The following is a 13,651-nucleotide window of genomic DNA, read 5'->3' on the forward strand; positions in this document are numbered from 1 at the left end:
AGCCATTGCATCGACAGCTATCTAGTCTAGCTAACTGCGTTTCGCACTCGCTTTATCACCAGTTGATTTTGGCGGGCTTGTAAGACTGCTCCTAGAACATGACAACATAATATAGTGACTAGCTGGAATTATGAGTGTATTTTACTGGACTAATTAGGCCGTCAATATTTCGGGACAGTGAATGTGAGTTCAATAGTATGTTTGCTGTAGTTTGGGACCTGCTTCAAGTAATATCAAACAAGTTGTGGTCATGATCCAATAATTTCATAATATACTTTGAAATTAGCATTGCAGGAGTATTGGTGAAAATGTTTGTAGTCATCCTTATATAATGTGTCATGATCGAAATACAAAATGTAATGCTTTTTCATCCGTTTTGGCCTTATTTCGTACCATTAACTGCTTTCAGACCTAGTCATGCTGATCAGGGTGAAATTCAATGGCGAACAAAAATATGTCAAGATCATTGACCTGACACTTGAAGACCTTTTGATTGGAGGTAAACTTTGAATTTGTGATTGGAAATAAATGTACTGTTTTCATACCAGTCAGTCTAATTACTCTTACCATTACGATTGCAATTCTAATTGTAGGTTGTTTTTTAATGTTTGTCACAGCTTTCCTGAAATTTGAGATCCCACTTACTAGTTTATCAGAGGCAAAGCTGTATGATGGGTCTGGAACTGAAGTTGATGGGGATGTGTTTGAGGAGGTGGTGACACGGCCAAATCTTGGTGTTTTCAAGCTCACACTGAACAATGATGCTAAAGGTATGTGCTGGTTTTCAAGTCTTGGTTACTTGTGGCATCACTTTCAATATAACCATACATTTGACATGCCTGTATTGTCATCTTTGTTTATTTCAGAATCTTCCCTGATGAGTCCTGTCTTTGCCAGTTCTGTGGTGGTTGGTTCAGACCATGAGTCAGTTGATGATACAATAATTTTGAGCGAGGATGGAAGCCCTCCACAAAAGCGTCAAAGATCTGATGACGAAGCAAAGAATTTACATTTGTAATTCATTCTTCAATTCAATGGATTTTTCACTGCTGTTTTTTTTACAACTAATAGAGAGCATACTGAAGAAAAAGCCTGGTGGAGAGGTTATCATCAAGGAGTACTTCAAAACTAAAAGCCTGACTGACTGCACCAGACGAAAGATGGTCAACATTCTTGTTTCGGCGATGACAGCGACTCATGGGTAAGTTTAAAGGAAAGATTCATAATGAAAATTGTTGAGCATTACTTGCTCCCATATCTGCTGAATGTTAAAAATGACTTCTGTATCAGTATCTCAGTCGCATAATTGGATAGGCTACTGCTGACCATCCACTGCTATTGGTAGAAGATTTATCTTGTATCAAACTCGATGTGATTCAAAAAATCACTCCTGATATTTAGCTGACTGGGGACCAATGCTGCTTGTGGAGATTCTGATTGCCGCCTAAACATAACATTATATTCTTGTCAGGACATCACCACGGCGCAGTGTGAGAGAACGTTTGCACAAGGCATCGTCTCCTTGTTCCCATACCTGAAGGATCCCTACACCGCAAATGGATATGTAAGTATACATTACAACTGATAAAGGGCATCTGCGTTTAATTCGTCTGGTATGGTATCTGAGCAAATGGGACTTGGTTATTTGGTCTTTCAAGATTAGTAACTATGTCCATTTTCTTAAGGAACATTATTACGACCCTAATAGTGGAGAAGGGTAGCTCTCGTATAGAATCAAAACCATTCAGAGGAATTTGGCTTCATCAGAGAAACGGCCGACTCAACTATACTCTGGAGGGCCAACTGCTGAAAGGGAGTCCAGTCCATCCACTTTGGCTACCCTGAGTTAAGACCAGTGCCGAGAGGCCATTTCTCTTATGAATATTCTTCTGATGAAGAAACAGTCAAAAAGAAGATGAAATTGACCTTTGAGTACAGGAAGAAGTTGACCCACGACCTGAGGAAATGCTCCACCATCCTAACCGAATTCCCACGCTTTCTTGATGTGAAGGGCTTGGTAAGACTTTTTTTTAAACAGTTTTAAGTTGTATAAATTGTGTTTAATCTCTAGATTAAATCTCTAGACACGGGCCCCGTGTGGCTCAATTGGTAGAGCATGGCGCTTGCAACGCCAGGGTTGTGGGTTCGATTCCCACGGGGGGCCAGTACAAAAAAAAAAGTATGAATGTATGTACTTGTAAGTCGCTCTGGATAAGAGCGTCTGCTAAATGACTTAAATGTAAATGTAAATGTAGATGCCATTTCAGGTTGGCCAGTAATAGTAGTTCAATGAATGTGTAGGCTGGTGATTTACTCAAACTCTGTTTTGGAGGTTAAAGTGGAATGTTTTTGTCTTATTTTATTCAGATTGAACAGGATTTTGTGCTGCTGTTTGGAGAGGGGGCCAACTACATTCAAGCAAAAGATCATCATGCTAAGCAAGACCCTAAGCAAGGCGACTCAGGGACCTGAACTTCAGGAGCTGATCCAGATGGCAGAATGTGCAGTTGATGAAGGAGCTGACACGAATGCTGATGTTAAGATGATCATAATTTATAATTTATATTTCAAATAACTCTGAAATGTTAATGTCACTGAAGGAATTTACCATTTTAATCAGGATCTCTTTGTTTAGGATGGGACAGTGACCTATCCTCCATCCTTCTCCTGCTCCATTTGACTCCTCCTTCATCACAAGGCCGCAAAAGACCAGGCAAGATGTCTGCATCCCAAGCTGAACAGCATCTTGTGATATTCCAAAGGTTTGTATTGGCATTCTTATTCATGGACAGTGCTGCAGCCGTTATGATGAACTAATGATGGTGTTAGTTTTTGTCGTCTTTAGGCAGGAACCAGTATCCAGGAGCACCTTGATGCGATTGACCAGAGCCACCAACCATATCTTCTTGCAGTCGGGACCAGGAAGAGCAGCATCCATGCTTACTTCATCATCCTGGACAAGCAAGCCTAGCTGTGCAAGTCAATGAGAGCTCTTGGTGCCTTCGATGAGCTTTTCAAGACTCACTTTGTTTTTGGTACTGCTTACAATACAATGCTGCGCAACATGTACACCTTCATACAAACAACTGTGTACAACATAGACATTGGGAAGGTTAAGGAGACTCCAAGGGTTGCTGAGCTCAGAGCTTTTTTAAATGGTGTTAACTTTGATTTGGAAGATGGACTATATATGAAGAGACATCCTCTCTTTTCTAAAGAGAAAAATGCGTTGCAAATTCAACTCTTTTATGATGACTTTGAGACCGCTAATCCATTGGGATCAAAAAAGGATATTCACAAGTTGGGAGGTATATACTTTACTTTGAGAAATTTTACCCCAAAGTTTAATTCAATTTTGGTAAGTATTAACTTATGTGCACTCTTCCATACCCAGGACCTTAAAACCTATGGATTTGATTCCATTCTTGAGCCAATAGTAAGTGATTTGAAAGTGCTTGAGACTGAGGGTATTGAAGTTCCCTTCTTCAGTGGTCGTATACATGGCAGTATTGTCCAAGTAACTGGAGATAATCTTGGTATACATTGCCTGTTTGGTTTTGTGGAATCATTTAGTGCTCGTTATTGTTGCCGTTATTGCCACACTGGGAAATGCACTCAGACCATTGTCAAACTATTCAGTCAAACTCAACACTACCTCATGTGTACGGTGTGAAGCATGCCTGCTTATTGAACTCTCTGCAGTACTTCAATACTACAGACACTTTTTCTGTTGATATAATGCATGACATTTTAGAAGGAGTTGCACAACTTGAGGTAAAACGTGTGTTACAGTATATACAAGCCAACTTTGTGACTGCTAAAGATGTGTACGGTAGAGTTCATTCATTTAACTATGGCTACACAGAGAGGAGGAATCATCCACCTGCACTCAAATTGGATGATGGGAGCAATGATTTGTGTCTAAATGCTATTCAGTCTTGGTGTCTTCTCTGTAATTTGACATTGATATTTGGTGATCTGGTACAGAAAGATGATAAATACTGGCAGCTGCTTTGGTTACTACTACAAATTGTAAATATTGTGTTTTCTCCTATACTAACAGAGGGCATGACTATCTATCTGACGCACTTAATTGCTGAACATCATAGGCTTTTCATGTATTTGTTTCCTGATAGAAATATTTTACCGAAACACCACTTCATGATACATTATCCTTGTTGTATAAGGAATATTGGGCCAATTCTTCATTCGTGGTGTATGCGCTACGAGGCAAAACATAATTTCTTTAAAAAGCAACTGAAGAGTTTTAAGAATGTCACTATGACCTTAACCAAGAAACACCAAAATGACATGGCATATAATTGGGAAATGTTCAGCCAGGATAGACTAGCTATAGGTCCAGGAAAGATGTCAAGGCTCAATGAGCTGAAAGAAAGCCATGAGATTGCTGCCAAGCTGAATGTCTCAGTGCACACAAATGTTTTGTCAGTTAAATGGGTAAAGCACCATGGTACAGAATATCATCTTGATTTGGTCATATGTGGTGAAGTAGTCATTGAAATGCCAGTATTTTACATAATTAAGGCTATTGTTCTGAAAGAGGAAAATGTTTTTTTGGTTGGGTCAGCTCTTGAAACCTTATGTTTTGATGATCATTTGCATGCATTTAAAGTTGTTTTGAAGCAAAGTCCACCATGCAAGGTATTTCATGTAAATGATATCATGTACCACAAACCTTTTGATTTGCTCATGTCATATGGAGCAAGGGATTCTTTTGACTACATTCTACTCTTACTTGATAACAGTTTAAGCCAGGGCTGGGACTTATGGTTTGGTCATAATAAACATATTTGAATGTTGAAACAGCTTTGCTTGAGTTTATTGTGAAATTCCAAGTGCTTTTTCAAAATATAATTTCTATTTACATGGGGGAAGAGTAAATAAATTAACACTGTATAGAGTAAACACATTTTTACTCTAAAAGGAGTCACCCTAGATCAACTATAGTGAGAGTCACTATAACACTCAGTGTTGATTACCTCTGTGTTAAATTTTATCAACACTGGCCAGTGTAGTGCAGTGTTAACTTTTTGCACTCCTCAGTGTTAAATCAACACTAGAAATGTAACACTTTGATCAGTGTACTTTTTACTCTGTGTAGAGTGGGGCCATATGTACTTGCCGACAGTGTTACATTTAACACAAAGTGTTGATTTAACACTTTCAAATTTACTGTGTAGAGTCACAAACTTGATGTAATCATTGTGTGCTAGGAATATGGGACCAAACACTAAACTTTTGACCACTTTAATACACAAGTGAATTTGTCCCAATACTTTTGGTCCCCTAAAATGTGGGGACTATGTACAAAAAGTGTTGTAATTTCTAAACGGTTCACCCGATATGGATGAAAATGGAGAGTCTTAACTTTAACCTCATAGTCCTTGTATAATTTCAAATCCAAAGTGCTGGAGTACAGAGGCAAAACAACAAAAAATGTGTCACTGTCCCAATACTTTTGGAGCTCACTGTATATCTGCTCTTTTGCAAGCAGTATATTTGTTGAAGGATGAAGGTGAATTAGGGGTTAAATAAGCAGTTGGAGCTGCAGATCTCCTTTCAAAGTCCTTGAGAGTTTTTACACAACAATCATGGCTGTGCATGCATCATTAATTAAGTATACCCAAGTGCACTTGTTGCTCTTTAAAATAGGCTTGTCATGTTTACATTGGTCAGTTATTGATGAATAATTCTGTGTATCATAACAATAATTTGTAAAGTAGGAGGTAATTGATAACCCCCTTCTCATCTTAGTGCATGGATCTAAAAGTGTGTGTGAAACTTCCCTCAAGAGGTAGCCTAGCGCATTTTAGGGGTAGATCTCCAACTTGGTACTATATAAGTGCAGCAAGTCATGTGCCTATACAGGATTAAAGGGATAGTTCACTCAATATTGAAACATTATCAGATGTTTCCATACTTTATATTCAACCACTTCAAAGCAGTAAAAACATCTGACCTGGTCCCATTAGTGGGCTTTTATTGTCAGTGTCTATGTTCAGTAGTAAGGCTTTTGCTGTGTCATGTTGGGGTCACATGACCTGGAGGTATGCCTCACTGAGCACCTCTCCCAGGCTAGCGGTGGAACAACATCTCAGTTTACATCTAAATATACACCCCTGGCAGGAACACAAACGAAGGATGACTTGGCAAAAAGTGTCTGTAATCGTTCTGCTTCACAATCCACTCAGAGCAGATTATTGTAACAAGTGAGAGTATGGTCTCTTTACGTCTTATATTTGAAACAGGTTTGAACAATATATTAATTATCAAACAATGATGTGTAACCTATTTTTCCCAATTTACTTCATTTACCTTCTCATTGTAATACCACAATTGTTGGTAAAACAAGGAACAGGGTCATCTACTCCACGACCAGCTGGCTCTACTGGGTACGGCCATGAAGAAAATCCTCCGCGTTCTCCACCGCCTCGACACCACCAGCGAGGTTCTCCATACTAGAGGTCGACCGATTATGATTTTTCAACACCGATTATTGGAGGACCAAAAAAAGCCGATAACGATTAATCGGCCGATTTTTATATACACTGCTCAAAAAAATAAAGGGAACACTAAAATAACACATCCTAGTTCTGAATGAATGAAATATTCTTATTAAATACTTTTTTCTTTACATAGTTGAATGTGCTGACAACAAAATCACACAAAAATTATCAATGGAAATCAAATTTATCAACCCATGGAGGTCTGGATTTGGAGTCACACTCAAAATTAAAGTGGAAAACCACACTACAGGTTGATCCAACTTTGATGTAATGTCCTTAAAACAAGTCAAAATGAGGCTCAGTAGTGTGTGTGTGGCCTCCACGTGCCTGTATGACCTCCCTACAACGCCTGGGCATGCTCCTGATGAGGTGGCGGATGGTCTCCTGAGGGATCTCCTCCCAGACCTGGACTAAAGCATCCGCCAACTCCTGGACAGTCTGTGGTGCAACGTGGCGTTGGTGGATGGAGCGAGACATGATGTCCCAGATGTGCTCAATTGGATTCAGGTCTGGGGAACGGGCGGGCCAGTCCATAGCATCAATGCCTTCCTCTTGCAGGAACTGCTGACACACTCCAGCCACATCAGGTCTAGCATTGTCTTGCATTAGGAGGAACCCAGGGCCAACTGCACCAGCATATGGTCTCACAAGGGGTCTGAGGATCTCATCTCGGTACCTAATGGCAGTCAGGCTACCTCTGGCGAGCACATGGAGGGCTGTGCGGCCCCCCAAAGAAATGCCACCCCACACCATGACTGACCCACCGCCAAACCGGTCATGCTGGAGGATGTTGCAGGCAGCAGAACGTTCTCCACGGCGTCTCCAGACTCTGTCACGTCTGTCACATGTGCTCATGTGCTCAGTGTGAACCTGCTTTCATCTGTGAAGAGCATAGGGCGCCAGTGGCAAATTTGCCAGTCTTGGTGTTCTCTGGCAAATGCCAAACGTCCTGCACGGTGTTGGGCTGTAAGCACAACCCCCACCTGTGGACGTCGGGCCCTCATACCACCCTCATGGAGTCTGTTTCTGACCGTTTGAGCAGACACATGCACATTTGTGGCCTGCTGGAGGTCATTTTGCAGGGCTCTGGCAGTGCTCCTCCTTGCACAAAGGCGGAGGTAGCGGTCCTGCTGCTGGGTTGTTGCCCTCCTACGGCCTCCTCCACGTCTCCTGATGTACTGGCCTGTCTCCTGGTAGCGCCTCCATGCTCTGGACACTACGCTGACAGACACAGCAAACCTTCTTGCCACAGCTCGCATTGATGTGCCATCCTGGATGAGCTGCACTACCTGAGCCACTTGTGTGGGTTGTAGACTCCGTCTCATGCTACCACTAGAGTGAAAGCACCGCCAGCATTCAAAAGTGACCAAAACATCAGCCAGGAAGCATAGGAACTGAGAAGTGGTCTGTGGTCACCACCTGCAGAACCACTCCTTTATTGGGGGTGTCTTGCTAATTGCCTATAATTTCCACCTGTTGTCTATTCCATTTGCACAACAGCATGTGAAATGTATTGTCAATCAGTGTTGCTTCCTAAGTGGACAGTTTGATTTCACAGAAGTGTGATTGACTTGGAGTTACATTGTGTTGTTTAAGTGTTCCCTTTATTTTTTTGAGCAGTGTGTGTATATATATATATATATATATATATTTGTTATAATGACAATTACAACAATACTGAATGAACAATGAACACTTTTATTTTAACTTAATATAATACATCAATAAAATCGATTCTCGTCTGAGGAGTAGGAAGGATCGGACCAATATGCAGCATGGTAAGTGTTCGTCATATTTTTTTATTTTTTTATTTTTTGAAATAAATTTTAACCCCTTTTCTCCCCAATTTTCGTGGTATCCAATCGCTAGTAATTACTATCTTGTCTCATCGCTACAACTCCCGTACGGGCTCGGGAGAGACGAAGGTCGAAAGCCATGCGTCCTCCGAAGCACAACCCAACCAAGCCACACTGCTTCTTAACACAGCGCGCCTCCAACCCGGAAGCCAGCCGCACCAATGTGTCGGAGGAAACACCGTGTAACTGGCCCCCTTGGTTAGCGCGCACTGCGCCCGGCCCGCCACAGGAGTCGCTGGAGCGCGATGAGACAAGGATATCCCTACCGGTCAAACCCTCCCTAACCCGGACGACGCTATGCCAATTGTGCGTCGCCCCACGGACCTCCCGGTCGCGGCCGGCTGCGACAGAGCCTGGGCGCGAACCCAGAGACTCTGGTGGCGCAGCTAGCACTGCGATGCAGTGCCCTAGACCACTGCGCCACCCGGGAGGCCCTCGTCATATTTTAATAATAAACTGAACACTACAAAATACAAAAATAACAAAGTGAACGAAAACCAAAACAGTCCTGAATGGTGACACAAACACAAACCCAGGAAACAACCACCCACAACCAAAATGGGGAAAACAGGCTACCTAAATATGATTCTCAATCAGAGACAACGATCGACAGCTGCCTCTGATTGAGAACCATATCAGGCCAGACATAGAAATACAACAACATAGAAAACAGAACATAGACTACCCACCCCAACTCACGCCCTGACCAACCTAACACAAAGACATAAAAATAAACTAAGGTCAGAACGTGACAAAAATCAATTTAGTGTCAAATAAATAATGAAACATGTTCAATTTGGTTTAAATAATGCAAAAACAAAGTGTTGGAGAAGAAAGTAAAAGTGGAATATGTGCCATGTAAAAAAGCTAACGTTTAAGTTCCTTGCTCAGAACATGAGAACATATGAAAGCTGGTGGTTCCTTTTAAAATGAGTCTTCAATATTCCCAGGTAAGAAGTTTTAGGTTGTAGTTGTATAGGACTATTTCTCTCTATACCATTTGTATTTCATATACCTTTGACTATTGGATGTCTAATAGGTACTTTAGTATTGCCAGCCTAATCTCGGGAGTTGATAGGCTTGAAGTCATAAACAGAGCAATGCTTGAAGCTTTGCAAAGAGCTGCTGGCAAACGCAGTAAAGTGCTGTTTGAATGAATGCTTATGAGCATGCTGCTGCCTACCACTGCTCAGTCAGACTGCTCTATCAAATCATAGACTTAGTTATAATATAATAACACACAGAAATACGAGCCTTGGGTCATTAATATGGTCAAATCCAGAAACTATCATTTCGAAAACAAAACGTTTATTCTTTCAGGGAAATACAGAACCGTTCCGTATTTTATCTAATGGGTGGCATCCATAAGTCTAAATATTGCTGTTACATTGCACAACCTTCAATATTATGTCATAATTACGTAAAGTTCTGGCAAATTAGTTCGCAACGAGCCAGGCAGCCCAAACTGCTGCATATACCCTGACTGTTGCACAGAACGCAAGAGAAGTGACACAATTTCCCGAGTTAAAAGAAATTCATGTTAGCAGGCAATATCAACTAAATATGCAGGTTTAAAAATATATACTTGTGTATTGATTTTAAGAAAGGCGTTGATGTTTATGGTTAGGTACACATTGGTGCAACGACAGTGCTTTTATCGCGAATGCGCTTGTTAAATCACCCGTTTGGCGATGTAGGCTGTGATTCAATGATAAATTAACAGGCACCGCATCGATTATATGCAACGCAGGACAAGCTAGATAAACTAGTAATATCATCAACCATGTGTAGTTAACTAGTGATTATGTTAAGATTGATTGTTTTTTATAAGATACGTTTAATGCTAGCTAGCACCTTACCTTGGCTCCTTGCTGCACTCGCACGAGGTAGTCAGCCTGCCACGCAGTCTCCTCGTGGAGTGCAATATAATCGGCCATGATCGGTGTCCAAAAATGCCGATTACCGATTATTATGAAAACTTGAAATCGGCCCTAATTAATCGGCCATTCCGATTAATCGGTCGACCTCTACTCCATACCTCTGATGGAGGGCCTCCTACCACAGGTCGTCACAGTGAGCCAGTCCCCCAGCCTACCCAGCCGTCCGCCCAGGTCAGCGATGCCCGACTGTCCCTTCCAGAGAAGTATAACGGCACTCCATTGAAATGCCGTTGCTTCCTACTCCAGTGCTCCCTCTATTTCGCCTATCAGATGGGAGTCCCCACCACCGAGAGGTCCAAGGTTGCCACGGTCATTTCTCTGCTGACCGGACCAGTGTTGGAGTGGGCTACAGCATCTGGGAAAGAGGAGAGGAGGAGCTGGGTTCCTATGAGAGGTTCATGGCTCCGTTCAGGTGGTCTTCAACCATCCTCCAGAGGGCAGAGAGGGAGGTGAGTGACTTTCCCAGCTCCAGCAGGATGCCCAGAACACTGCGGGGTACCGCCTCACCTTTTGGACTGTGGCGGCCTCCAGCTGATGGAAGGAGCTGACACTCTGTACTCTATTCTGTAGTGGACTGCGCAAAGAGGTCCAGATGGAGTTGACATGTCAGAAAGACAAAATATCCTTGGACGCTCTCATTGTGATGGCCATCCGTCTGGATAACCTTCTTCGGGAGCGCCGGTGTCCACCTCGCCACTCACCTCCCTCCTTTGGCTGTCCTGAGGCAGAGCCTGAAATCATGGAGGTAGGGGCCACACACTTCTCCACGTCAAAGCGGCATCGCCTTAGACAGCTGAGACTCTGTCCCTATTGCGGCCAGGAGGTGTCCGGTGCATTCCAACCTGGGGTCCACGCCTACCCCGTGACCTTCCGTCTCCCAGGGTAGGTGTGAATATTCTATTATCATTTTCCGCCAAACCCTTTCTGGTTCCCATTTCACTGGCTGGCTGTCCCTCAAGTGTTGTCTCTACAGCTCTAGCGGGGAACTTTAACGACCAGGCCCTTGCCTCCTCCCTGAACTTAACTTCATACCCGCTCCCCTCTCCTTTTCCTGTCCAAGCCCTGAATATGCAACCATTGGGATCCGGCACAATTATGCATGTCACAGCACCACTCACCCTCACCGTGGGACCCAAGAACCAGGTAAGCCTTCCCTTACTCAACATCACAGCACCCGTACACAAAGTCATGCTCTGTGGCTCCAACTTAATAACCCCACCATCTCCTGGTCAAAGGTGAGAATCACTGCCTGGGGGCCAGGATGCTGGAGGACATTCTTTCCTGCACCCTGTGGTTCCACGTCGGTGGAGGGTCCTGTGAGTGTCCTCCAGCCCATCAATCGGTCCTCCCATATCGTTGGCCCATGTTTTGGGACGTAGATGTGGACATCCACCAGGCTCTGGAGAGGGAACCCGCTCCTTCTACCTGCCCTCCAGAGTGCAGCTACGTCCCCACGAGGGTGAGAGAATGGCTGTAGACCTGGGCACACATCCCTCGCCGCTGGACACCCAGGTATCACCTGCACCATCCAATCCCTCTCCGATATATACTGGTGGCCCACCTTGGCTCAGGACGTCGCCCACTATGTCAACTCATGTTCGGTATGTACTCAATCCAAATCTCCCCTGCACGCTCCAGCAGGGAAGCTACTTCCCCTTCCCGTGCCTCAGCGGCCTTGGTCACATCTGTCCATAGACTTTGTAATGGATCTCCCCCTTTCTGATGGTTTTACAACTATTCTGGTTGTTGTTGACAGATTCTCTAAAACTTGCCGTTTCATCCCTCTCTCTGGTCTATCTACCGCTCTCCAGGTCACTAAAACACTATTCCAGCAGGTCTTCAGGCACTATGGCCTTCCGGAGTACATCGTTTCCGAACCATGGGCTCCAATTCACATTGCGGGTCTGGAAAGCCTTTATGGAGAAGCTGGGAGCCACGGTCAGCCTCACATACGGGTACCAACCTCAGTCTAACGGACAGGTGGAGAGGACCAACCAGGAGCTGGGGAGGTTCCTAAGCAGTCACTGTCAGGACCGGCAGGGGGAGTGGGCCCTGGGCGGATCACGCCTAGAACTCACTTCGTCACTCCTCCACCGGGCTGACACCCTTCCAGTGCATCCGCGCCTATTCTGTTAAGTCCTTCCTGGACTACTGATGTCGTGGGGTCAGCTCCAGTACCTGGTTGATTGGGAGGGGTACGGTCCTGAGGAGCACTCTTGGGTCCCGGTGGCAGACATCCTGGACCCAAACATCACCTGGGATTTCCATGTCCGCCACTCCTCGCCCTTGGGGCCGTCCTCCTGGCCGGTGTCGTCCTTTGGCTGGAGCCGTACGTCGCCGGTCTACTAACCACCGGTCCTGGCAACCCACTTTGCGCACACCTGCTCTCCATCGTTAAGCATACCTGAACTTCATCACCACCCTGATTACTCTCCTTTCATATAGCCCTCTGTAGCCTCAGTCATCGGGCAGTATTGGTTTTGGTTACATTCAGTACGCTTCTCCTGTTTTGTATTTTATTCATGTTTATTATTATTAAACTCACTTTCTGCACCTGCATCCTGCTTATATATTACAGTGTAATAAATGTCCTAATGCTTACTTTTCTTAAAGGCAGCTTATTACCATTATTTAATTCATGTTCACATTGTTGTAAAAACACTTAATTTACCTAGGTCACAAACACAGACAGTGCCAATAGACCACCAGGTCAGATCTTTCTCTGAAGTATCAAGTGGAAGCATATCTAACCCTGTTACTCAAGGACACACAATTACATTTGATTGTTTCGGGTCGTTGCTCTGAGTTAGTCTGAATGTTTGTAAGTGATCTGGGTAATGTATTGCAGCCCTTGCTGTATAAGCATATATCCTTCCCCCTTTTTTGAGTTGCTGAACTGAGGCTTACAGGTTTCCCCCCGTTTTTTTTTTTTTACAGAAGTTGCATTTTAACATGTTTACAACTACTCCACATTTAATTTGGTTTGAATGAGGATATCAGACAGCTCTTAAGAGTTAGAGACAAGGCATCATAACATCTAATACAGGACATCTTCCAGGAAAGAGAGGGGTAAACATTTGACGGGTTTCTTTTTTTGTTGTATGATTATTATTTTTTAAACAATAACAACCATCCATATAGGGCTCCTTCGCTCCTTCTGTGCTGTATGCAGTGTGCACCATCCCATTCACACACAGACACCAAGACCCTCCCACTCACAACAAAAACCACCAAAGATAACTTTTTCTTCTCTGACAACCAGTTTAAACTCGCTATTTGCATTTGAGGTTTGGTCCAACAGAATCGGTCATATGGTCACCGAAACGCA

The 13,651-nt window shown here is 43.6% G+C and overlaps 1 protein-coding gene across 1 annotated transcript; it reads left to right on the top strand.

Annotated features, from left to right (window-relative positions):
• Nucleotides 1-2,605: 2,605 nt before the first annotated feature.
• LOC120064026 lies at nucleotides 2,606-4,815 on the top strand. The gene is made up of 2 exons (XM_039014336.1): nucleotides 2,606-2,762; nucleotides 2,846-4,815. The coding sequence occupies exon 2, from the start codon at nucleotides 3,610-3,612 to the stop codon at nucleotides 4,813-4,815; it is 1,206 nt and encodes a 401-aa protein (XP_038870264.1). The 5' UTR covers nucleotides 2,606-2,762; nucleotides 2,846-3,609.
• Nucleotides 4,816-13,651: the final 8,836 nt, after the last annotated feature.

This window comes from Salvelinus namaycush, chromosome 19, assembly GCF_016432855.1.
Source record: "Salvelinus namaycush isolate Seneca chromosome 19, SaNama_1.0, whole genome shotgun sequence".
Classification (NCBI taxonomy): Eukaryota; Metazoa; Chordata; class Actinopteri; order Salmoniformes; family Salmonidae; genus Salvelinus; species Salvelinus namaycush.